This window comes from Natrix helvetica (genome assembly GCF_964273705.1).
Source record: "Natrix helvetica genome assembly, chromosome: 4".
Lineage (NCBI taxonomy): Eukaryota > Metazoa > Chordata > Lepidosauria > Squamata > Natricidae > Natrix > Natrix helvetica.
The window spans coordinates 88,771,858-88,798,466 of NC_138550.1; the positions used below are offsets into that span (position 1 = coordinate 88,771,858).

The 26,609-nt window shown below is 38.6% G+C and overlaps 1 protein-coding gene across 1 annotated transcript in view; it reads right to left on the bottom strand.

The window, feature by feature from the left end:
• Positions 1-26,609, bottom strand: part of CDH9 (cadherin 9) — a 155,800-nt gene that overhangs the window by 24,090 nt on the left and 105,101 nt on the right. Inside the window, exons 5-7 of the mRNA XM_081952082.1 lie at positions 25,455-25,622; positions 16,354-16,541; positions 10,763-11,016 (exon numbers count right to left, since the gene is read on the bottom strand). Coding sequence (XP_081808208.1) covers positions 10,763-11,016; positions 16,354-16,541; positions 25,455-25,622 — 610 coding nt within the window. The remainder of the gene's footprint in view (positions 1-10,762; positions 11,017-16,353; positions 16,542-25,454; positions 25,623-26,609) is intronic.

Genomic DNA, 26,609 nt, shown 5'->3' on the forward strand with positions numbered 1-26,609 from the left:
AATTAAATTTTTAAACCGCGCCCTTTCCAAAACAGGACTCGGGGCGGTGTACAGTCATGTTAAAACAGTATAGTACAAAATATAGATATACATTCAATATACAAATATACAAATAGGTACGCGGAGGAGGTAGGATGTAGACTGTACAATGTATAAAATAAAATACAAATAAACATTAAAATACCCTTAAAAAACTGCCCAATAAGATGTTTGCCAGGAGGTAAATGGGATTATGAATCGGTTAAGCCAGCTAACTGGAACAGGTGGGTCTTAAGCTTCTGTCGGAAGGAGCGGAGGTCTGTGGTAGTTCTAATATCGGGGGGGAGGTCATTCCAGAGGGTTGGGCCCATCACAGAGAAGGCTCTGTTCCTGGGCGCCGCCCGTTGACACTGCTTAGTGGACGGCACCCGGAGGAGTCCCTCCCTGTGAGAGCGGATTGGTCGTGGTCGCAGGGATGTATGAGGTGAGATGCGATCCCGCAGGTAACTAGGTCCCGTGCCATGGAGCGCTTTGAAGATAGTAACCAACACCTTGAAACGCACCCGAAAAACCACAGGCAGCCAGTGCAGATCGCGCAGGAGTGGTGTTATATGGGAGTATCTTGTCCCTCCCATGATGGCCCGCGCGACCGCATTCTGAACTAGCTGTAGTCTTCAGGTGCATCTCAAGGGGAGCCCCATGTAGAGAGCGTTGCAGTAGTCCAGGCGAGACGTCACCAGCGCATGAGTGACCGTGCGTAAGGCGTCCCGATCCAATAGGGGGCGCAATTGGCACACCAGGCGAACCTGGTGGAACGCCCCCCTTGCCACGGCTGCCACATGGTCATCCATCGACAGCCAGGCATCAAGGAGGACGCCCAAATTGCGCGCCTGTTCCACAGGGGGCAGTTGTTCGCCCCCTATGGCCAGCGATGGAATCCACTGGTTGAACCGGGGCGCCGGAAGCCACAGCCACTCAGTCTTGGAGGGGTTGAGTCTGAGTCTGTTGTCCCCCATCCAGACCCGAACGGCTTCCAAGCACCGGGACATCATTTCGACGGCCTCGTTGGGGTGGTTTGGCGTGGAAATGTACAGCTGCGTGTCATCAGCATACAGATGGCATCCAACCCCAAAACCACGGATGATCTCACCCAGCGGCTTCATGTATGTGTTGAACAGGAGGGGCGAGAGGACCGACCCCTGCGGCACCCCACAAGTGAGTGACCTCAGGGTCGACCTCTGCTCCCCTGCCAACACACATTGCGTCTGGTCGGAGAGGTAGGAGCAGAACCACCGCAAAACGGTGCCCCCTACTCCCAACCCCTCCAGCCGGCGCAATAGGATACCATGGTCGATGGTATCGAAGGCCGCTGATAGATCTAATAGGACCAGGATAGAGGAACAACCCCTATCTCTGGCCCTCCAGAGATCATCCACCAACGCGACCAAGGCCGTCTCCGTCCTTTGACCCGGCCGGAAGCCGGACTGGCGCGGGTCTAGATAGTCGGCCTCTTCCAGGTGACGTGGGAACTGTTGTGCCACCACACTCTCTACAACCTTCGCTAAAAAGGGAAGGTTGGAGACGGGACGATAATTAGCTAGGTCCACCGGGTCCAGGGAAGGCCTCTTGAGTAGGGGCCTCACCACCGCCTCTTTCAAGGCGACCGGCAAGGACCCCTCCTCCAGTGAAGCGTTCACAAGACCCAGGAGCCAGCCTCGTGTGACCTCCCAGGATGCCAGTACAAGCCAAGAGGGACATGGGTCCAATAAACATGTAGTGGCTCGCAGTCGCCCACGTAACCTGTCCAAATCCTCAGGGGCAACAGAGTCAAACTCCTCCCAGCGTGGTACCTCAAGACTTGCTTCCGACGTCTCCCCTGGGCCACTGACGGGGGCCCATCCACTCCGGATCTGAGCGATTTTATCCTGCAGATATTCCCCAAACTCCTCTGCTCTACCCTGTAAAGGGGCTTCCCGCGGCCTCTGTGATAGGAGGGAGCGGGTCACCCGAAACAGGATGGCAGGGCGGTTATCTGCGGATGCAATAAGAGTGGCACAGTGTCTACGTTTGGCCGCTCTCAGTGCCACAAGGTAGGTCCGTAAATAGGATCTTACCTGTGTTCGGTCAGATTCGGAGCGTGAGGACCTCCACCTGCTTTCTAGGCGTCTCTTGTGGCGTTTCATCACCCTCAGCTCCTCGGTAAACCAAGGAGCCAGGGTGGTTCATTGCCGCAGGAGAGTCCACAAAGGCACTACCCGGTCCAAGGCCCCAGCAGCCGCCCTATTCCAAGCGGCCACTAGGTCCTCCGTCCGGGAGTGGGTCAGGGCTACAGGAAGTGACCCAAGCTCCGTCTGGAACCTGTCAGGTTCCATCAGTTGCCTGGGGCGGAACCATCTGGGACAATCAGGTTCCACCTCCCCGCGGTGGGGGGTAGCGCCGGGGAAGTCGAGCCGGAGAAATGAGTGATCTGACCATGACAGGGGTGTAATATCCAAATCCCCTATTCCCAGATCACTCGTCCACTGTCCAGAGACAAAAACAAGGTCCAGTGTGTGCCCACCTTCGTGTGTGGGGCCCTGAATTAATTGGGTCAGGTCCATGGCTGTCATGGAAGCCATGAACTCCCGAGCCACCTCGGATGCTTCACCTGTCGACGGCAGGTTGAAATCCCCCATAACCACAAGTTTGGGGGTATCAACCGCCGTCTCCACGATCAGCTCGAGGAGCTCAGGCAGGGCCGCTGATGTATAGCGAGGAGCCAAGTATACAATCAGCAAGCCCAACTGCCTCCCGGGGCCCCATTTCACACCAAGGGACTCACAGCCAGATATCTGCGGCACAGCGAACTCTCTCGGTGCTATGAATCATATTGTGAAGTATTTGGGTGACACGGCAGTGGTGGATTTACCTGGGATGACAGGGAAGATACTTATAGGAAAGAGGTGAAGGCTCTGGTGGACTGGTGTAATAAAAGTAACCTGGTTCTAAATGTTAATAAAACAAAGGAGATCATTGTAGCTTTTAGAAAGAGCCAGCATAGTCATATTCCACTCAGTATCAAGGATGCAGCTGTAGAGGTGGTCAACAGTCTTAAGTATCTGGGGGTGCAGATAATTAACAATCTGAATTGGTCTCTCCACACATCATCCTTAGTGAAGCATGCAAATCAGCACCTGCATTTCCTGCATTGGGTGAGGAGAGCACATCTTTCTCCTTCTGTCCTGGCCACTTTTTACAGAGGCACAATCAAGCATGTTTTAACAAACTGCATCCCTGTTTGGTTTGGTGGAAGCAGTGCCTCAGATAGAAAGTCCATACAGGTAAGGATAGCTGAGAAGATTATAGGAAGCTCATTTCCTATTATTCAGGAAACTGCTTATAAGAACTATGTGCTTAGAGCTCAAAGCATTGTTAGAGACCCCACACTCCCACTTTATAAACTGTTTCTGTTGCTCCCCTCTGGGAGGAAGTTTCGAAGTATTTCTAGCTGGACTACCAGACTCTGTAACAGCTTTGTGGCCATCCATCTGGTAAATTCACAAGATTCATTTTTCTCGCCATGTACATGTATACAAAATAACTAGACCATGTTGTTATTCTGTGTCACACAATATGTGTGGGTATATGTATTATATTGTATTTATTTATTTATTTATTTATTTATTTATTTATTTATTTATTTATTTATGTATTTATTTTGTCATGTTTATGTAGTGTATATTGGAGGCGGTGACCCTGTTCTGACCTAGGCTTCCCAAGAGAATGAAGCAAACTCCTTGTCTCACAAAAAACCCTTTTATTAATTTACTGTGAATTCTGCTCATTCACACCCAGCACAGTCTTTCAAGGGAGGATTTCTAGTCACAGTCCTTATCTGTCTTGGAGAGCTGCCAGGCCAATATCTGCAAAACCTGGCAAGGAGTCTTGGAGAGTCACGAACCAATTAAGTGAACTAATTGCCTCCTGCTAAACTCCACTCCCCTTTAGCTTCTCTGGGAGGAGCCATTCATCATCCACCAGTGTCCTTACTTCAAAGTCGACCCCTGTTCTTTAGCTGTTCCCTTCATACTGGGAACATGCTCCAGCTGTTCGTCTGCCTCACTGATGTCTGACTCTGAAGGCAATTGATAACTGGCATACGCCTCTGGACCCCTCTCTGCCTCTGACACAGAGCCCTCATCAGAGCCTTTCCCTGACTCTATTCCTGGCCCATGTTCCTCCCCAACCTTTTCACTGTCAACACTGACAACTCTGCTGGCTGCTGATGGGCCACAACAGACCCTTTAAGAGCTGTATGCAATGAAATTTCATTTTAATGTATGCCAATTTGTGTACATTCAAAGTGACAATAAAGTTATTTTAAATCTAAGCCTAAGTTTAACCACACATTTTTTTCTTTGTTATATCATGTCTTTTTCTCTTTTAATTTTTGTTTTTAACTACATAGGCTGCCCAGAGTCATTTCAGAGTTGAACATTCCTCTAAATCAAAGAAACAGATAAATAATAATGAATTATCCAATCAGTGTTATGCTTCACAAAGTGGAATAAAAAAATCATTTCAATTCCTCCATCCCAAACCCGAAACAAAATAAATTGCTAATGCCTTCCTCCATACTTTTCAGTGCGTGCACATGTGTGCATTTATTCTGATAGATGGAATAAAATCTGAGTGCATACTGTGAAGTGAAACTATATTATTATAAAAAATGCAGAATAAAAGTAATACAAATCTTCCATAGGTTTTCTGGTTGCCTTGCCACCATTTCTCTGATGCATTTAAAGAGCCCTGTGAAGAGTGAAGTCAAAAGGATTGGATGATGATTTTACTATCATGTGTTTTACTCAATACCTTTTTCATATTTTCATATTGGTATTTTTTCAGAAAATATACAAATTAAAAACTAAAAAAAGCTGTGATATATATATATATATATATTACTGATATTATTTATCAGTACAAATACAACACAAATATAAAAAGGCAACATTAAAAATAAAAATATGGTTTTCTGCCTGCATGGTTTTCTGAGATGAGCCGAAGGACAGAAAGAGGGAGGAGTGACCTTCCTCCCATATTTAGGCATACCAGGGGTTGTAACACAAATAAATACCTATTTCCCTGGCTCAACTGATAAGGAGTCGAGCCTGTGGCTTAGTGGCTAAGACTTCTGCCTAAGATATAATACAGCCCAGGTTCGAATCCCAGTAAGGGTATGGCTAGCTGATGAGAGCTAATTAGCTCGAAATAGATCTATACTAGTCTCCCTTTATTTATTTATCAGTACAAATCACACACACACACACACACACACACACACACACACACACACACACACATATATATATACATACATACATACATACATACATACATACAGTGGGGCAAAAAAGTATTTAGTCAGCCACCAATTGTGCAAGTTCTCCCACTTAAAAAGATGGGAGAGGCCTGTAATTGGCATCATAGGTAGACCTCAACTATGAGAGACAAAATGTAAAAAAAAACAACCCAAACAATCATATTGGCTGATTTGGAAAGAATTTATTTGCAAATTATGGTGGAAAATAAGTATTTGGTCACCTACAAACAAGCAAGATTTCTGGCTCTCATAGACCTGCACCTTCTTCTTTAAGAGGCTCCTCTGTCCTGCACTCATTACCTGTATCAATGGCACCTGTTTGAAATTGTTATCAGTATAAAAGACACCTGTCCACAATCTCAGTCACACTCCAAACTCCACTATGGTGAAGACCAAAGAGCTGTCGAAGGACACCAGAAACAAAATTGTAGACCTGCACCAGGCTGGGAAGATTGAATCTGCAATAGGCAAGCAGCTTGGTGTGAACAAATCAACTGTGGGAGCAGTAATTAGAAAATGGAACACATAAAAGACCACTGATAATCTCCCTTGATCTGGGGCTCCATGCAAGATCTCACCCCGTGGGGTCAAAATGATCACAAGAATGGTGAGCAAAAATCCCAGGACCACACGGGGGGACCTAGTGAATGACCTGCAAAAAGCTGGGACCAACGTAACAAAGGCTACCATCAGTAACACACTACGCCGCCAGGGACTCAGATCCTGCAGTGCCAGACGTGTCCCCCTGCTTAAGCCAGTACATGTCCGGGCCCATCTGAAGTTTGCTAGAGAGCATTTGGATGATCCAGAAGAGGATTGGGAGAATGTCATATGGTCAGATGAAACCAAAATACAACTGTTTGGTAGAAACACAACTCGTCATGTTTGGAGGAGAGAGAATGCTGAGTTGTATCCAAAGAACACCATACCTACTGTGAAGCATGGGGGTGGCAACATCATGCTTTGGGGCTGTTTCTTTGCAAAGGGACCAGGACGACTGATCCATGTACAGGACAGAATGAATGGGGCCATGTATTGTGAGATTTTGGGTGCAAACCTCCTTCCATCAGCAAGGGCATTGAAGATGAAACGTGGCTGGGTCTTTCAACATGACAATGGTCCCAAACATACCATCCGGGCAATGAAGGAGTGGCTTCGTAAGAAGCATTTCAAGGTCCTGGAGTGGCCTAGCCAGTCTCCAGATCTCAACCCCATAGAAAACCTTTGGAGGGAGTTGAAAGTCCGTGTTGCCCAGTGACAGCCCCAAAACATCACTGCTCTAAAGGAGATCTGCATGGAAGAATGGGCCAACATACCAGCAACAGTGTGTGCCAACCTTGTGAACACTTACAGGAAACGTTTGACCTCCGTCATTGCCAACAAAGGATATATAACACAGTATTGAGAGGAACTTTTGATATTGACCAAATACTTATTTTCCACCATAATTTGCAAATAAATTCTTTTCAAATCAGCCAATGTGATTGTTTTTGTTTTTTTTTTACATTTTGTCTCTCATAGTTGACGTCTACCTATGATGCCAATTACAGGCCTCTCTCATCTTTTTAAGTGGGAGAACTTGCACAATTGGTGGCTGACTAAATACTTTTTTGCCCCACTGTACGTATGTACATACATACATACATACATACATACATACATACATACATACGTGTGTGTGTGTGTGTGTGTGTGTGTGTGTGTTTGTGTTACAACCCCTGGTATGACTAAATATGGGAGGAAGGTCACTACTCCCTCTTTCTGTCCTTCGGCTTATCACAGAAGACCATGCAGGCAGAAAACCATATTTTTATTTTTACTGTTGCTTTTTATATTTGTGTTGTATTTGTACTGATAAATAATCCCTTTATTTTTATTTATCAGTACAAATACAACACACACACACACACACACACACACACACACACACACACACGTATATGTATATGTATATGTATATGTATATGTATATGTATATATGTATTTCTGTTACAACCTCTGGTATGACTAAATATGGGAGGAAGGTCACTACTCCCTCTTTCTGTCCTTCGGCTTATCACAGAAGACCATGCAGGCAGTAAACCATATTTTTATTTTTAATATTGTCTTTTTATATTTGTGTTATATTTGTACTGATAAATAAGTCTCCCTTTATTTATTTATCAGTACAAATATAACACACACACACACACACACACACACACACACACACACACACACACACACACACATATATATATATATATATATATATATATATATATATATATATATATATATATATTCGTAGATTTTCACGGGTGCAGGTATTGCTGGTTTTGTTGTATTCGGGTCTTTTCCCGTGTAAGGTTGAGATTGTCTTTGCAACGTTTCGGCAGGATCACACCTGCCATCTTCAATGGAAATGGCCACATGGAAAAGAAAAACTGGACAACTTCCTCACACATCTCAACAACCTACACCACAAAATACAATTCACCATGGAAATAGAAGCAAACAACCAACTTCCCTTTCTGGATGTCCTAATCTACAAAAAACCCAATGGCTCCCTAGGACACACCATCTACCAGAAAAAAACACACACCAACCGCTACTTAAATGCACAATCCCATCACCACCCTGCACAGATCAACTCTGTAGCCAAGACCCTCATCTCCAGAACCAAACGCCTAGCCGACAAAGACCACCTGAAAACTGAATTACACAAACTCACAAATGTATTAATCTCCAATGGATTCCAAAGAAAAACAATCACCAACCTAATCCAAAAGGAGACTCCCCCAAAAAACCAAGATACAGAACAGGAAAATGGCATCGCCCTCCTCCCTTACATCAAAGGCACCACAGATAAAATCAGCAAAATTCTCCACAAGCACAATATCAGGACAGCCTTCACCACTGACCAAAAAATAGCCAACATCTTAAGAAACCCCAAAGACAAAATCCAGCTAGAAAACCAAGGAGTCTACGAAATACCATGCAAAATCTGCCCAGTAATATACATAGGACAAACAAACAGGAGAATAAATGCATGCATCACAGAACACAAAAATGCAGTAAGAAAAAAAGAAAAAACTCCTTCCCTTTTCCAGCACCTTAAAGCTACAGGACACGAAATCAACTTTGAAGGAGCCAGGTTAATCTCCAAAACAGAACACCTCCACAAGAGAATAATCATGGAAGCCATCGAAATAGAGAAACACCCCCACAGCATGAACAAACGTGATGATACCTCCCGCCTACCAAACATCTGGAAACCAGCCCTAGCCAACAAACGAACACCACCCACCACCCAATCCATTAAAATACAAAACAACAATGCACACACAACCTGCACCAATCAGCACCAATCTACCAATCATGATACAACCACACAACCAATCATTCCACTTACTGAAACAAAGCCAGCACCCCATCCCCTGCCACCAAGACTTACAGAAAGACGGCAGCTCCGTTCCCATTTTAAGCCCACAGCTTGAAGATGGCAGGTGTGATTATGCCGAAACGTTGCAAAGACAATCTCAACCTTACACGGGAAAAGACCCGAATACAACAAAACCAGCATATATATATATGTGTGTGTGTGTGTGTGTGTGTGTGTGTGTGTGATTTCCAATGTCTTCCGTGGATATAAAAAGCATTTAAAATTCAACCCTTAGTTTCCTTTCTTGCCACAGTTGTTAAATGAATCGCTACAGTTGCTAAGTTAGTAAAATGATTGTTAAGTGAATCAGCTTACCCTTTGACTATTATGGTCAGAAGGTCACAAACAATGATTACATGATTGTGGGACACTGCAACCATCATAAATATCAGTTGCCAAGCATCTAAATTTTTATCACATGACCATGGGAATGCTACAATAGTCATAAAATTGCACTATATCGTAGCTTGATTTCTCCCCACCATTTCCTGCAGAAAATCCATAAAAGTGTCCAATTGTAAATGAATCTCTTCAGTGATGTTTCTCTTAAAAGAGCTGATAATTTAGCCATCTCTGCCAGTTCCATCATTTTTACTAGCTATACGTCTATTGTAGGTGTCCCAGGACTGAGCATATAAACGTTGTGTTACGGTTATTTTGTATAGGAATAGTGCCATTTCCAGCATTTTATCCAAAAATCTTAACATAAAAACCTCTGGTCTGAATTGTGAATTAATTCATTTTAATTGAATTGTAAATTTGAATGCAATATAGCTTTTTGTTGCATATTACTATAGCAGCTGGCTTGAGTCAAGGAGGAGAGGAAGTCCAAGAAGAGAATACTGATGTTTTGAAGGAGCAGTGAAGCAATAGCTGGCTTGAATTTCAGGAGACAAGAGAGATGACATGAGATGACAGAAGAGCATAGTAATGACTAGTGGAAAAATTGTCCAATGGTGTTATTGAGAACTGCACAGATAGAATGAAAAAACATGGCCATGATGATGCTTCCATTAAACAGGAGTAGAAGCAGGATTGGGAGAGGAACTAGCTTCTCTCTCCAAACAGATGATAATGTTAGGTTAGTTTTGAATGGAATTGATTTCAAAGTGATGCAAAGCAGTAGCAAAGTAAGGTTTATTATTACAGCTTTATATAAGCAGATATATGAGAGATAGATATATGATAGACATATTATAGATTATGATAGATAGATAATAGATAGATATGAGAGAGAGGGAGGGAGGGAGGGAGGGAGGGAGGAAGGGAGAGGGAGAGACATATTTTACCAGCTTCAAAAAAACATAAACAATCAAAACATTTAAAAAGATGCATAATACATAGTTATGCACATATTAATACAATTGACAATTATTTTACCAAAACAGTCTTACAGATCCTCCACTGCTTCCTCCGCTCCTTCCGGCAAAAACTGAAGACCCACCTGTTCTGATTAGCAGGCCTGGCATAATTCAACTGTCCCTCCTGGCAAATGTATATCTGGTTATTTTAGGGGTTTTTTAATTTACTGTATTTGTTTTTAGGGGTTTTGAATTTATTTTATATCTGCTTTGTACAGTTCTTTTAACAGCATTTTAACCTCCTCCATGTCAATTGTCAACTGTACATATTTAATTTTATTGTTCTTGGTATATTTTGTATTTTGTATGAACTGTACACCGCCCCGAGTCCCTTTCGGGAGAGGGGGCGGTCTAGAAGCATTAAATATTATTATTATTATTATTATTATTATTATTATTATTATTATTATTATTATTATTATTATTATTATTATTATTATTATTAACTACTTTGGACCAAGCATGAACAAAAGTTGAACTTAGAAAACTGTGGTGGGTCCAGACTTGGATATTAATATAATATATATTGTTAAAGTCTACTAATGCTACCAATAGTAAGACTGAACTTAGAAGCACCTTATAGGCAAGATCACATACTTTCAATGTAGTCTTTTCTGATATTCATGCAAGATAACATACTTGATTAGGTTCTTCGTTGCATCTGGATCCTGGGCTATCACTTGCCCAATGATACTGCCTTCTCTGACATCTTCATCAACTTCTATTAAATGAGATGGTAAATTAAAAACAGGTGGCTCATCTACATCTTCCACGTAAACTTTGACCAAAGCTGAATCTCTGAATGGTCCCAAGTAGAAAAATCGTGGGTCAGGATGAATGTTAGTTGCTTCTACTTTTAGGTTATATTGATTCTTCTTTTCAAAATCTAATTGCTTGTATCCAAATATAGAAGGTAAGGAAGAGAGAAAGGGAGAAAAAATAATAATAATTATCTAAGTACTTTTTAAATAAATAAAAAAAGGATTAAGCATTTTTGGAAAACCGTACTTCTGAGTTGTGCTGCAGTTCTATACATCAGAGGTTGGCACAGTAATGCCCTAAATTAAAGCCAATTTAAAATTATACCAAATCTCACAGCATCAATCATCTCACCATTTTTAGCAATCTGACAGTAACTGTCATGAATGGCATGGTTTAAATAAACCATCTTAAGATATTTCAAACTACGACATATGAGATCTTGGGGAAAAGGAAGATTGTGGAAATCTTGTAAGATTTAATGAACCAGGAAAATGCATTTGTTTAAACACAGAAACTTAGGAAATGAAATTAGAACTTGAAAAAGACAACTGTTGTAGATATTTGTTTGTTTCACTGAACTCAATGAGTTTTACTTAGGATTACATTCTTAATAGCTTTTTCAAATACCTATGTTTATATTTTCTGTATTCAATCATGTATTTTCCATCAATTGAATGATTTTTTAAAATGATTTTAATGGTATCCTTTTAGCATTCTGCAAATGCTTTTTCAGGGATTTTTTAAACAACTTGATAAATACTTGGTATAATTTAAACATATAGCACTTTAATAGCCCTTTATTTTTAGTGTGTGCCAATATGGTTAGAAAAGCAATTTTAAAAATTCATTTGAAAAATTGTTTCTTTCAATAAGAAAATACTTACAGAGTTTTAGTTTTAAATAAATAACATGGAAAATGAAACTCTTATAAATTAACATTCTATTTCATCCCAGAGTTTGGTTATTCTATTACTGGCAGCTAAATACTATTTAAAAAAGATGTCATGCCTCAAATTTCAAAGCAGAGCATCGAATCATATTCTATTTTCAGATAGGAAGTGTTGGCTCATATACAACCAAATTTCAATGGTCTTGTCTTTCAAGTGTCAGTATGAATCAGTGAGATAACACACCATAGAAAGTTTTTACATATACATGAGCATCCCAAGCTCATATACAATTTGTATAGTTATTTCAACAACCAGTTCCATTGAAAACAACAGAAGAGAGTTTGTGACTGCATTTACAACTTTAAAACAATGCAGTTACTTTATCTATTGAACTTTGTCTGTTGCAGTGCTATATCATTCTGGGCTTGCTCTATCAATCAATACAAATCAGTGTTTCATTTCAAAAGTGCTGAAACATGCTACATTTGGCATGAATCATTAGGTTCAATCTGCATCTCGCTGAGATCAATGGTTACATTGCTGTTGGTTTGGGTGAATCAGAATTACAATTATTCCAAAGGAGCTCTTCACAAATGAATGCTAAATATAGGTCAGCCAGAAATTGTTCTTCTTTGGTACAAATCTTTCAAAAATCATTTCAAATTAATCTCGACTCAGCAGTTTCTCTAAGGATATACTGTGATATAAGTAACATACTTTTTTTTTTTACAAGCTTAAATTTAAAAATCAAAGCACTAGATGCTGAAGAGTATGTGTTAGTATACAGGTGAAATATTGGCAATTGTATATTGCCTTTCATGGCTAACTATCATAGCTCATATTGAATAAGACAAACATCTTGTAGCTGATTGTGGGATGTATAAATTAAATGCATGCAGGTATGCTTGGAGTAAATGTGGACTTTGCTGCAATAAGTCACACTGGCTACAATGGACTGATATTTGAAAGTATTACCCTTTGGTTAGCAGGAAATGTGCCATATAAAACAGCTATAACTAAGGGCAATACTTCTAAAAAGTTTTATGTGAAAGCCTTGATTAATCAAAGTCATGATGGGCAACAGAAGTCAATATCCACAGGCCATTTAGGAATAGACATATAGGAATGGACATATCATATGGAAGATTGTAACTTGGAATATAAAGGGAATAAATGGTAAATAGTATGAATTGATGGATGCACTAAAAGAAAAATAATAGAAATCTTTTATGACACTGAAACCAAGAGAAAATGGACTGATAAATAGACTGATACTGAGGTGTTGAATCTTCTGAAATGGAACTAATAAATCATATCATGAAAATGAAGATGTAGGTTAAATTTGGAAGAAATAATTCAGGAAGTAGGAACTGTTGCCAAACAGACTGTTGTGTGTGTATGGGAAAAATAGGAAACCATAGGTGATACTTACAGGGAATTGTAAGAGAGCAGTGATGACTTGGGGAAGAGAAATAGTGCAACATTTTAAATTAATGCAGATCAGGAAGAAAATATTTTGCTAGGTAGCAATAAAGCTAGCTGGGGATGAGGCAAGACCATGTAGAAAAAAAATGAATGGGTCATTTGAAGAACCAACAATGCATCAGGATACTGACTTATTGGTGATTAACTTCTTCGAAAATGTCCACTTGTTTTGAATACATGGTTTAAGTACAAGTCTTTTCATATGCAGACATGGTAAGGAATGAATACAAATTAAAAGCATGACTGGTTAGCTTATAAGAAAGACTGAGAGAATTATTGAAGGTTACAAAAATAATGAAAAATATTGAATATAAGGCAGATCCCTGTTTGGTGGGGCCAAAAATAAATCCTGAGGAGAAGAATGGCAATGGAAACAAGTGAAGGGAACCGGAGTGATAATTGGACTTGGGTACCTAAGAAATAGGAAACAAGAAGACTGATCAAGAATGACTGGACACTGAATGAATGTGGTGTTACATACAAAAGGGAATGATATTCATTGGGACTATTCGGTCATGTCAAGAAAAGGAACGAGGATGGAAGTGCAAAAGATATTTACGGAGAAAAAGTTAAGGGGTTAAAAGAACTAGTGGTTGGATTGCAGATATCCTCAAAAAGAAATTGAAAGTTAAAGAAAACAAGTCAGGGAGCTCCAATGGCTGACCCTTGAACCCAGTTCTCCCTGGGCCTAGCCTTAATAGTGTCCTTGCACATAACTGTAGAATCTTTTACCAGCCACAACATTTGGATTTCCCCTGTCTTTTTTCTCCCTGTGAATAAACAAAGTAGGCTACATATGTCAGGAGTGCTAATTAAAGTTTTAATGACGCACATGGGTTTCAAACTCACAGCATCACGTTGCCGTCACATGACACTTTGTGATGTTTTTTTCCCTTTGTGGAACTGGGGTGAGCATGGCCTGTGCATGACGCATCTGGCCTGATGAAACATATTCCTGCAACAGCTGCTGTTAGGGCGATCACTGGTTGTAGGAATAGATCTAAGGCCATTTGGAAGTATCCAAAGTTTATGTATGCAAATGTTATCTGTGTTGCTTTTTTGGAATGAGTTAATGAATCAAGATACATTTTGAATTTTAATGAAAATAAACGTGATCTCTTACATCTGACCTATGGACTGAATTAGTGCCCTTAGGTTCATTTGTAGCTAATGAAAACTAAGTTCAATGCAAATCATGGTTTCTGTTTCAGGCTTCTTTGAATTAACCACACTTTAATAAGAAATAGTCAATCTAATTCTTTCCAGATACTTTGAACATTAACTTCCATCAGTCTGTTGATTATTACTAATAGCAAGGAAATGTGAGAAACCAAAATATCAGGAAGACAGATTGCCTACCTCTGGTTTAAATTATCTTGAAGTCTACTTTAGGTAAGATGACAAATTGTAGGGAATTAAAAATGCAAAAGGCTCCACCAATATAAATCTACCCCTCCACAAAAGACCTGATGAAGATAAAAAGGATAATTTTCTCTACTAAAATTATCTATTCAGGCTTTTTGTTGAGGAACCTAATTCATAGGAAAGATATGATTGAAACTAAAATTACATGAAGAGAGAAAACTCTCATACTATTATCACGCTATCCTGGTTTGTTATACTGCATTATTGTCCTGATTAATAATAGGAGAGAGGTGGGTCTTACTTCTGTCAATCTAGCCTAGAAGAAATACCAGTCTTGATTTGGACTACTACTGAAGCTGTTCCTGAACTGTACTGGTTACACAGAAGAAAGCATCCTAAGTTTATAATATTTATGTAATTTTATGCACACATATACAGTATACACCATTCCAAGTGCATATTTTTTCCTATTCACTACCCTTTGACACTAGGGATAACTACAATATATACTGTATTTGCAGATCAGCATACATACTGATTTTCTCTCTTTTTAAAGATGATTTCTAGGCAGAGACCATCTGCTACTGGTGGATGGGCCATCAAGAGATATGTGAAGCAGATGCCTAGAGCCAGCAATTCCTTATTGGAACTCTAATTTATCCAATAAATTTCTTGGCCTGCAGCTGATTTCCCAATTTACTTAAACAAAGCTGACATAATGTATGCCAAACCTAAAAAGACATCTCATAAAGTCACAAGTTTTCAGATTCTATCATAATACTTCAAGCGGAAACTTCAGAACCCAAGTACTCCTGACAAGAATCATTTCATCTTCAGAACCCAAGTACTCCTGACAAGAATAACTTCAATTTTTTTGTTTGGTTTATCTTTATAGAACTCAATAAAATAAGTGCTATAAGAGTGTGGGGAGATATCTAGTAAGGGTCTCTGAACAAATATCTCATTAGAAACTGGACTTCCTTTGCATCCTAGTTTCAGGATACCACATAAACATTTGACTATTTCTAGCCTTTGGAAGGGAAATAGTAGACTTCAGCTAATCAGCCAGCTTGCAAAGTGGAATGGGACAACTTGCTATAGCCAAATCGCTACGGCCAACTTGCTAGAGCCAATTTGCTGTGGTCAATTCCCTGCAGCCAACTCACCACGGTCAACTCGCCACAGGACAATTTAACAATTCAATTTAATTATTTAAAATAAATTAAAAATATTTTAATTTTTGTCATTCGCAATTCATTCTCTCCGTCCTTTTGCATCCTTTCCTTAATGATTCTATTCCATTATTTCTTTGATGTTAGTGTAACTCTTGTCCCACAGCAAGTTGTCCCATAGTGAGTTGGCCATGGTTAGTTGTCCCTCAGAGAGTTGGCCATGGCAAATTGGCTGTGGCAAGTTGGCTGCACCAAATTGTTATATAACCCTTAGAAAGTTAACATAACTTCTTTTACATGTTCAATAGAACTTTTACATCAATATTTCTAAACTTACATGACCATAAATTTCCAAGTATCTGACAAGCGAGAACAATTTAAAAGAAGGAAGGAGGGAAGGAAGGAAAGAGGGAAGGAAGGAAGGAAGGTTTGAAGCTTAACACCTGCCAGTTTCTCTGCAGTTGACCTTTCATGAATCTGATCCATCCTCCAGATGGAAAAGGAAATTTAAAACCTGAAGTGCCAAATCCAATAAAAGAGAGAGAGGAAAATAAACCTTTTTGACTGTTAAAATCCCTTCTTGTGTGTCCTTGTCAGTGATGATATCAAACATGTCAGATCCATCGCCGGCAGCAATGTTGTACTCAATTGCAGCATTTTCACCCACATCGGGGTCATTGGCTTTTATTCTGCCAAGCGAAGTCCCAAGTGGTGCAGACTCTAGAGAGCTGAACTGATATGTGCCTGGAAAATAAAATTAAAAAAATTAGAAGCGTACGTGTGTATATGTGTGAGTGTATATACATGTGCTCCTAGTTATTCAACTATATTAATATTTTTTTAAAAAATCAACAGAAACAAATTCCTTAGCTTCTGAGTACAAGGAAAAAACAACATAACACAGAGCTAATACTTGTGAAAGAAAAGTTATAAAAAAAAATAGAATGCTGATGCTAATCTTCTTTGCTCTATTACCTATAAGTTTTAAATTATAGGTGTAAACAGTAGATACTGGACAGCACTAATGGCCCAATCCAGTGTTTGTATTCTTACCCTGGAAAGTATACAGGTGTTTCTATTGAAATATAATTTCTGAAATCAACGTGTATTAATTTTTTAGTTTATAACAGATTGCAAAGTAGTCAATCTTTGGATAAAAATGTCACTGAAATTTGCCTGAAGCTAAACTTGCAATGACTCCAGAGGGTTGTTGAGACATGACATCTGTTATAATTTTTGAAGCAAGTTTCAAAGAATTTTAATAAGACTGGTATACTTGGAGGGAGGGCATTTTGAGGGTAAAAGTAATAATCAACTAAATTGTATGCTGGCACCCTGCCAGCCCACAAATTGTTATAGCAATTAAATAATAAACAAATAAAAACCCAAATGACTGTATTGTATACACTGTAACATTTAAAGAGCAAGCTGGACTGTCAAGTTCAATGTCTTAAAGAAAACTTGGTAGCATCTAGGTGAAGCTGGAGATGCTTTAGAAACCAAACAGGATAAAATCTGGCAATCTGGTATTTCATCTGGATGATATCTGGTATTTTATCTACATAATCTGGCTATTGGTTAGATGAAATATCATCAAGATATACTAGGGCTAAAGCAGGGGTGATATTCTGCCAGTTTGACCTGGTTTGGGCAAACCAGTAGCAGCCCTGCCCACCTGCCCAGATGTCATCACAGATGCTCTGCCCATACGCAGAAGCGTTGCATGTGAGCGAAGCTAACACACGGAGGGTGGGGGGTGCTCCCGGTTCCAAACTGGCAGTGAAGGTAATAGGATTTAATGCCTGAGCTATAGGCAAGGCAAGGGGGTTAAAATATGGAAGAAGGTGGCAATGGTAAACACTTCTGTATTATGAGCTAGTATGGATTAACAGTGAAAAGACTCAAGGTCCAAGTCGTCCCGAATTAATTGTCTTTGTAGAATAGGAGAACTCTCTCTTCTTGTTTTAGGAAGTTTTTAAAAAAACAAAACAAAATATATTTCTTAATTCAGTTAAAAGGTTGGCTTACTTGCTGATATTGGCTATTGGGATATCCTACTTATTTTCAATAGCTAATATGAAGTACACACAAGAATGGAATACTTTTAACTGCACATTTTAACTGGATGGCTAATTACTGTATACTGTAATATAGCATAATAGTATCTCGAAGAAAGTTTCATGAGGATACTTCTGGGTTGAAAGGTGATATTAAAAAAATCAAGTAATTATTGGAACCTATTTGTAAATAATGTTATTTATTTTAGGGTGGTCCATAGATTTATGTGGATGCTTTGCCAAACGTGACCATAGAAAAGTTGGTGAATAGATAATAAAGTAGCTACTTCTTAAACTAATAGGCTCATTTGGAGGAAGATTTTCAAGATCCCGACATAGATGCTGGACTCTTTTAGAAACTGATTACTTGCTTGTGATGTTGGGATAAAGGAATCTAGTGCTTGCAGGGAAATTCATGCAAGGTAGTCCTGAATTTATGACTGGTCACTTAACAGATGTTTGAAATTATAACAGAGTGAAGAACAAGTGACTTACAACCTATCCTCAAATTATGACTGTTGTACCACCCACAAGCTACATTATCACATTTTGGGTGCTCATATTTATGACTGGTTGCAGCATCCCATGTCATGTGATTGTATTCTCCACCAAAAAAACATCCATTTTATTATTTATGACCACATGATTCATGTTACATCCACATGATTTGCTTAACAACTTCAGTGACCTACCTAATGATCACTGTAAAAATAGTTGTAAAATTGAATCCAGTCACATGATGACTCAACTTTCAACCACAACAATCTACTACCAAAATTCAGGGCTGAATTGTGGTTTTACGTCAAGGACTACTTTATATTAATTAAATTAAATTAAATTAAATTAAATTAAATTATATCTGTATCTCTCCTTAGTGATTTTTATAAGCAACCCGGAGACTTTGATCCACAGTACAGATAGTAAACACTGCATTTATTGTCACAGAAGAAAAATAATTTCTGTTTTTTTATTATATAACTCAATGATAAAGGACTCTGTTATATCCAACATGACTCATATTGAATCTTTTGGCATTCCTAAGCAGGATTTCAGAAGATTCTCTCTAAAATCTTTGACAATTAGTATAGACCATTCTCGGGTAAATGGATCAAAAGTCTGACTTTCTATACCTTGATTATTTTATCCTTTTAATTTAATAAATTTTGTTAGATAGACACTAGGGCTCCTTCTAAAACTGCAACAAAAAAGTATATACTGCTGGATGTAACACCACAAGGGAAAATAAAGCTTGTTTTATACCATAAGTATTACAATCTTATATAATTGACTGTGGTGGCAAGAGCTGATGGAAGTTTAAATTCTTGTATGATACCAGCTTGCCTATTTCTGTTTTTGATAATTTCAGGTATGGTCTTCAAAGTCAGCAGAAAAAGTACATTGCTGTGTCCTTTTCTAACTATTAAGAAGTTCTTGAACTGTCATAAAGGGCAGATCCATGTGGAATTTATTGCACAGGTACTTGAGACCAGTGGTGAGTTTGTACTGGTTTGGACCAGTTTGGACGAAACAGTAGTAACTTGGTGGCCTGGGTCGCTGGAATTGGCAGCAATCCAGGCCTACTACGCCCCCGAACTGGTTCTCCCGGCGGCACCATAGGTGGCACCATCTTGTTTTTTCCTTCTGTGGCATGCGCAGAGCAATTTTAGTTGTACTGCGCATGAGCACACAGTACACATTAAGTGAACACGTGGCACATTCCTGAGCAAACAGCAGTAGTCTCTACTGGAAGAGACCTAAGGTTGTCTTTGGGATTTGTCTTTAAAACATAGGAAAGACATTTAAAAAACACCAAAGATTCTCCGTTCTCGTATGGAACAATTTACATTGATGCAGTCAGAGTACTTTTTGAAGAGCAAAAGTCTGAAAAATTAAAGACTTCACAGACTTTAATTATGCTAGAGATATTTTTATTATTATTATTCTTTATACTTTATTCATTAAACATGAAACTCAGCCAACTGAACATTCACCAATGCATCACAAATACTATTGACTGGTGCTAATGGTTGATACGATTTGCTGCCAGCATCCTAGGTATCAACCAAGTACCTTCTTAAAATATACAATAATCCGAGTAGCACAGTTTTTTGCAGTTCCGCTGGTGTTATCGCAGGAAGCTGCAATTTGTTGATGTATCTTGTAAAATTTTTGGACATGGTGCCATGCGCCCCAATGACAATGGGTATCACTGTTACATGCTTCATCCATAGCTGTGTAGTTTCAATGGCCAGGTCGCGATATTTCATTATTTTTTCTAGTTCTTTTTTTTTGACTCTGACATCTCCAGGAACAGCGATATCAATAAACTGTACACTTCGGCCCTCTACAACCGTGATATCTGGCGTGTTGTGCTCCAAATGACGATCTGTTTGTATTTGAAAGTCCCACAATATCTTCACCTTCTCATTTTCAATAACTTTTTCCACTTTATGTTCCCATGACTTTCTGGATACAGGTAAATCATATTTTTTACATAATGACCAGTGGATTAATTTAGCAACTGTCTAGCTCATGTCTAGCTTTGTGAAGCAGTTTCGACTTTGTTATTGCAAAATCGGCAGTTTGGGTTGTCAGTGGATTTTTGTTTCTTTGCTTTAATGGCATTAGTTTGTAGTGCTTGTTCTTGAGCAGCCAGTATTAAACCTTCCATTTCTTTCTTGATAGTTCCCATCTTAAGCCATGTCCATATCAAGTTGTCAACACATTTTCCTTCAGCGTTTTTCAAGTGCTGTCCATGCAAAGCTTTGGTTTTCCATCTATTTAATCTGTCAGCCATCTGTTTTTCCTTATATGCTGCCATTATTATTATTATTATTATTATTATTATTATTATTATTATTATTATTATTATTATCATCATCATCATCATCATCATCATCATCATCATCAGTGATCCATTATTTTAAATCTTTCCTCCCACACAATCCATAGAAACACTAACACAAATTTCCTTCCAATATCCTAAAGTCTAACAGATGGTTACAGACTTGACTAATTAATTTTGTAGTGACATTCCGAGTTGTAAATGAATGTTCATTTGTACATTGAAATTGTTTTCTTAACATAAGATTCCCATCACCCACATGCAGCCAAAACTGTAATAAGTTTGAATTCTATCATTTTAGTTTGCTACCACATTCTGTCTAATGTACAAGTCTGGGCTTATTATCTGGTTAGGTCTTATTTTCACAGAAACAGGGTAAGTGATTCCAAACCAATGTCTAAAATTTAAAACAATCACTGGCCATGTCTCTGTTGTGGAAATTTTAGTTTTGGGAGAAGTATGTGTGTCTATCCAATTTTGAAATGTCACACCTGTAGAAATAGGATGATTAGGGAATAGAAGCATTTTCAGAATGGCTCCAATCCAAACTGAGGCAGGGAGCTCAGGCAATCCAGGATCATAACTAGCCAACAGACAGGCAAAATTTGAAGAAAGAGAGAAAAGAACTTGCCAAATCATGATGCATTTATTAATTGTGTTCCCACATTGCTTAGACAGTCACAGGTATATTGATACAGTCATCAGTTAATAAGCAAGGATAAATTTTAAGTGACAAGGACAACACTTTAATGGTTGGTTCAAAACACAAAGCCACATTATGTTGTTTTTGCATAAACATAAAAGCTTGGATTGTAACTTACTTTGGCAACATGAGAGTCACAGTTAATATAAAATGACACAATATGCTTTCAGTAATTTTTTTTTACTCCCACCTGGGTGGAATATACAAAAAGAATGAGGCCAACCATTTTTCTGCTCTACTTTTTTTCTTGTAGTATTTTATTGGTTAAGAGATAAACAGAATATTAAACACTGCAGCATGGGCTTATTTAATTGAGCAATTAGTCTGCCAATATAAAATGAGAAGGGGGCAGAAGGAAGCTATATTTAATAAAGCCATAAAAAGAATGGATTCAATGGTTCAATTTGAAAATGATTTGACCGAATTACCTGCAAAACACACAGTATATTTTAATCCAATAATGGATTGGTACATTTGAATTTAATTGCCAAATAAGCTTGATGTGTTGCCTCAAATATCACATGTCTTTTAACTGATTCATAAAATTGGTATATTATTTGACCATATTCACATACACATTTGAGAGAGGGGGAGGGAAGGAGGGAGGGAGAAGAGAGCTAGAGAGGGAGAGATTATTGAATCAAGATAGATTTGCCTAATTGAGTGAATCCGATTGATTCAAATATAGTTGTGGATGTTTTATATCTGCTAATGTTAGTTCCTCACCCACCACTCATTTTATCCTCCAATTTATTCTCACACAAGCCATTATTTTTCATCTAGCGAAGAAGTGGTAATTAAGCATGGCATTTAAAAACAAGGAATAATTTCAACTACGTTATAGTTATCTGGTCCTTGATGTAGAGGTTCTGATTCATGACAGTGTGAAATTAAGTTGTGTACTTCCTCAAAAAACCCAAAAACAAAATATTGTTTTTATCTTTGCAGGTCCAAGAATTATGTTTGACAGATTGATGTGATGTTAGATATGAAATCTTGAGAATTATTGGCCTTAGTTGTCTTAGAAATTCTTTATGCCATTTAATGGATGAAAATTTAGTTAAGATAATTTTATCTGGGCTCAAAAGTCCAGCTAGCCATAAAAAGGCAGTAATCATTTTCTGTTTCTCTTTCCTCCCATCTAGTTGTTCTCTTGACTATTTACAGCCCAGATATGGTAGCTCTAAGTGACTATTTCTTAATATTATGTTAATTTTACAGTTAATTTTTATTTATTTGTTGACAAATTACAAATACATTAGAGCAGATGGTAATTATAATACCTCATTTTGAAGAAGGTCTACTAAATGCCCTTGCATGTTTTTGTCCACATAAGTTCTTTATGAAATAATAAGAGCTGAAAAATCATTACCAAACACTTCTTCTTCCATTATGATTCTTTCATTCTCATTATGATATTGCCACCAAGTAGCATATATTTTATAGCACATCACCTTACTCTGACTTCAGAAGCTTGTTTGATTTATTACCCTATCACATCCCTGCATCTTAAGTAGACCTCTTACCCAAGTGATGAATGAAAATCAATACATATATTACACAAGTGTTACAAAAAATGAACTCAGACTAGAATTAGTGGACAGAATGTTCCGCGGTATGTGGCATTTTGGAATCACATTGCTATGCAGCCTGTCTTATAGCTCAACTGCATTACTTTTGAACTTGTTTCTAGGTACAGGAACCTATACATGAAGCAATGTAACCTCTTATGCTTTGCCAGGCAATGGTATCTTGGAACAAAGGAAGATGCATATTATTATGAAAACCATGATTGTAAAAATAACTACAAAAATGGATGGCTTTTCCAACAATGTTTTCTATGGAAAATCCTGTAAACATATAGGAAACCAACCTTTTTTAAAAGAGTGGAATATTAGATGATAAACAATAATGAATCAGTATAGGAATCCATAGCACTTGATCAGTTATCTAGAAAAATAGATTACATTGGGTGGAGAAGTTCTGTGTTCCTTCACTGTTGAACACAGGCACAGGCTGTGGGGGTGAGTCTGTGTTGTCTGCATCTCAAAGTGAAACACAAATGGTCCTGTAGTCTGCATTTTTTTCTAGAAATCTGTTTGTATTGCTGCACCATTTGAAGGATGTTCATCCCAAAGTTCATAGCTAAATGTCTATGGAGATTGTCAGTTATCCAGGTCATAGTTGTCCCAAATAGTACACCCTTCAGAAAGCACAACTCCACAATTCAGTCCTTCCAGCAGTTCCAAGAAGGCTCCACACCCATTTGCATTACTCAAGTGACCCCGAGGATACAGAGATATCTTCAAGTGGCCTCAACAACTCTCTAAAAGAATACAAATGACCAGCTGTCTGCAAGGAATATAAATCCTTCCGTTCTCACCATCCAGTCAGAGTTGAAGAATCTTCTTGGATGGAAAGTGAAATGTCTTCAAAGAAAAACCAGAAAGTCCAATTGTCTCTTGAAAAAGCACCTTTCATTCAGATACTTTTATTATTAGTGAACATGTTTTCATAAAAAGTATTGTAACTCTTATATTTCTGGATTGGCTTTATTTTATTATTATTGGATACGGTTCCATCAAAATTAATGTAACTTTTTTGTTGAATTGTCCCAAACCGAGTTTTCCTGTGGTGAGTTGGCCAATGGCAGATTGGCCATGGTGAGTTATCCCATTCCAGCCTTAGTCATCCCATTGGATTGGTCCAGCTGTCATCTAACTCCATGTTAGTGATTTTATTCTCCAGAAGAACTTGAGAACTGTGCCTGCTTCTAAAATCAGGCCTGCTCCTGAGATGATACCACATGGGTTCTGTATAGGAAAGGTAAGTGGTGCTTTGGATCTTCCCCTTGGGAAAGGTGATATTCAGTAAACATCAGTGGTGTGAGGCATGAGGGGGGAGATGCCCAAGTGTGTGGGACCCAGTGGAGTGGGAAACAATGTGAGGGGCATTTTAGAGGATTGGGAAGACCCTGTTAGCCATGTATGAGCTGGGGAGATGCTGCAGAGTGGGCCTGTGCCAGGCCCTCCTGGGGCCTTTCACCTTGTGATACCCTGTGCTCCAAGTAATGACCTCAATGTGGAAATCCAAATGTAGGCACCTGACTTAATAACTGCCATGACTTACAGCCATAATTCTGGGTTCAATTTAGGTCATAAGTTGAGGGCTACCTGTAGCCTATTATTATTGAAACCTGTGTAATATAAGTGATAGTTTCCATCATTCATAATTATTCCTACAAGTTTCTTTAATGCAGCAAACAGCAAAGGACAGCACATTGATGTCCTATTCATTCGTGACTCCACTGTTCTCTATATGATAATATGATTAGTTGACTGCCTACATTTAGTTTTGATTATTTAGCACATGAATTTATATTCATTCAGCCTGTGATAAGAGTGGATGATGAACTAGAAAGAAATGATAATGTTTGGCAATGTTAGTTGTGTTGGTGGTTCCTTGACCACATTGGATACTTTTTCTAGCTTTTATGAGTGGCAGTTTCAGATACATCCCTAACTCTTCTGGAAAGAGGAGAGGATTTTCTAACATCATCACTTCTAACATCCATTCTGTTTGATTAATTCATGAAACTGTCTAATTAATTGGGGCCCTTGAGGTACAAAATGGGTTGGAAGATATTTAAAACATCAAGCACAATTGCATAAAGCCTTTTTGGTACCTGAGAAAATAGGAACATTACCCTTCCATTTCAGGTCACTAATAGAGAAAACCTCAAGCCAGCCATAACCAAGTGGAGCTGAGAACCCATCTCTATTTTATAGCACTCACTACACTGACAAATAGAACATGTTACAAGTAGAAAAGATGATTGTGTTTTTAGTATTTCAAGTTGTTCAGTCTCATATGACTAAAATACCCTAATTCAAAGGCTTTAGTTTAAAGCAAGATTTTTTTTAGGCATACAAACATATTAATTCTGCTATGACTTTAAACAGTTATAGTATCAATTCACTTGCAATGCTGTCACAGATGGTGAATGAATATAGTGACTTTTTGAAGATAACAGAATTATAAATATTTCATACTCTGAGGGAATCGAGGTGGATTGTCATTGACATCAGTCAGGGTGATGTTTACTGTGGTAGTTCCTGATAATCCACCCATCTGGCCTCCCATATCCTTGGCTTGGATGACCACTTGATACTGTTCTCGATTTTCTCGGCTCATGTCTGGTAAAGCAGTCTTGATTATACCTTGGGGGGGGGGGAATTGAAAATAGAGGCAAAAGGAAATATGAAAAAGAGTATTAAAGTGGATTTGACCAGTTTAATGTTACAGTGAGTGAAAATCAGGGGAGTCCTGGCATTAAAATCAATATAATTATCTTTCTAGAAAAACAGAAAACAGACTAAAAGTGCTACATATATTAGAATAAAAGGTGTGCTTGTGTGTGAGATAAGTCAAAGAGACAGACAGACAGACAGACAGACAGACAGACAGATTTTAAAGCAAATCTTAGAGGACATAATGTAGGCATTTACAATCTTCTCCAAAATCCCAGAGGAACATGATCTATAGATGAATCAGATGTATCATTTCAATATACAAAAGCACTTTCTAAATCAATCCTGTATGTAAATATTAAGTTATCACACGAGAAAAGAGAACTATATTAATGTATATATTACATAGAGGAGAGGAAATGTAGCAGTAACCATTTGCAAACTCTAATGGCACAATCCAACTTATCAATTTATTATACTGTTGTCCTTGTTGTATGTGAACAATTCCTTCCTAGTTCATTGTTAAGAAAAGAGACAACATGTTTTATCCACCTAGTTCTACCCTTCTCCCCATTATCTTTTTCATTATTTTTAATTTCCAGGGTGAAAAATCAAACATGACACTTTAGACAATAAGGAAAGAGACAACATGTTTATCCACCTAGTTCTACCCTTCTTCCCATTATCTTTTTCATTATTTTTATGCAGATGCAAAAATTAACCATGGGAAAGCCAAGATTGCTATTACTCAAACTTCTCTTACTTTGTCACCCCAAAACATCATTATATATAAAACAGTTTTACATTTTTAAGTGAACTGGCTCAGAACTGGGTTATGTGGGAGCTGAATATTTTGTTTTGGTCTTTTGTGGCACATTTGCTATTCCAAAATATCCTGCAACTCATACAACTTAATTCATCCATCAGCTGTAGCTTCACATTCACCATGCTCATGTA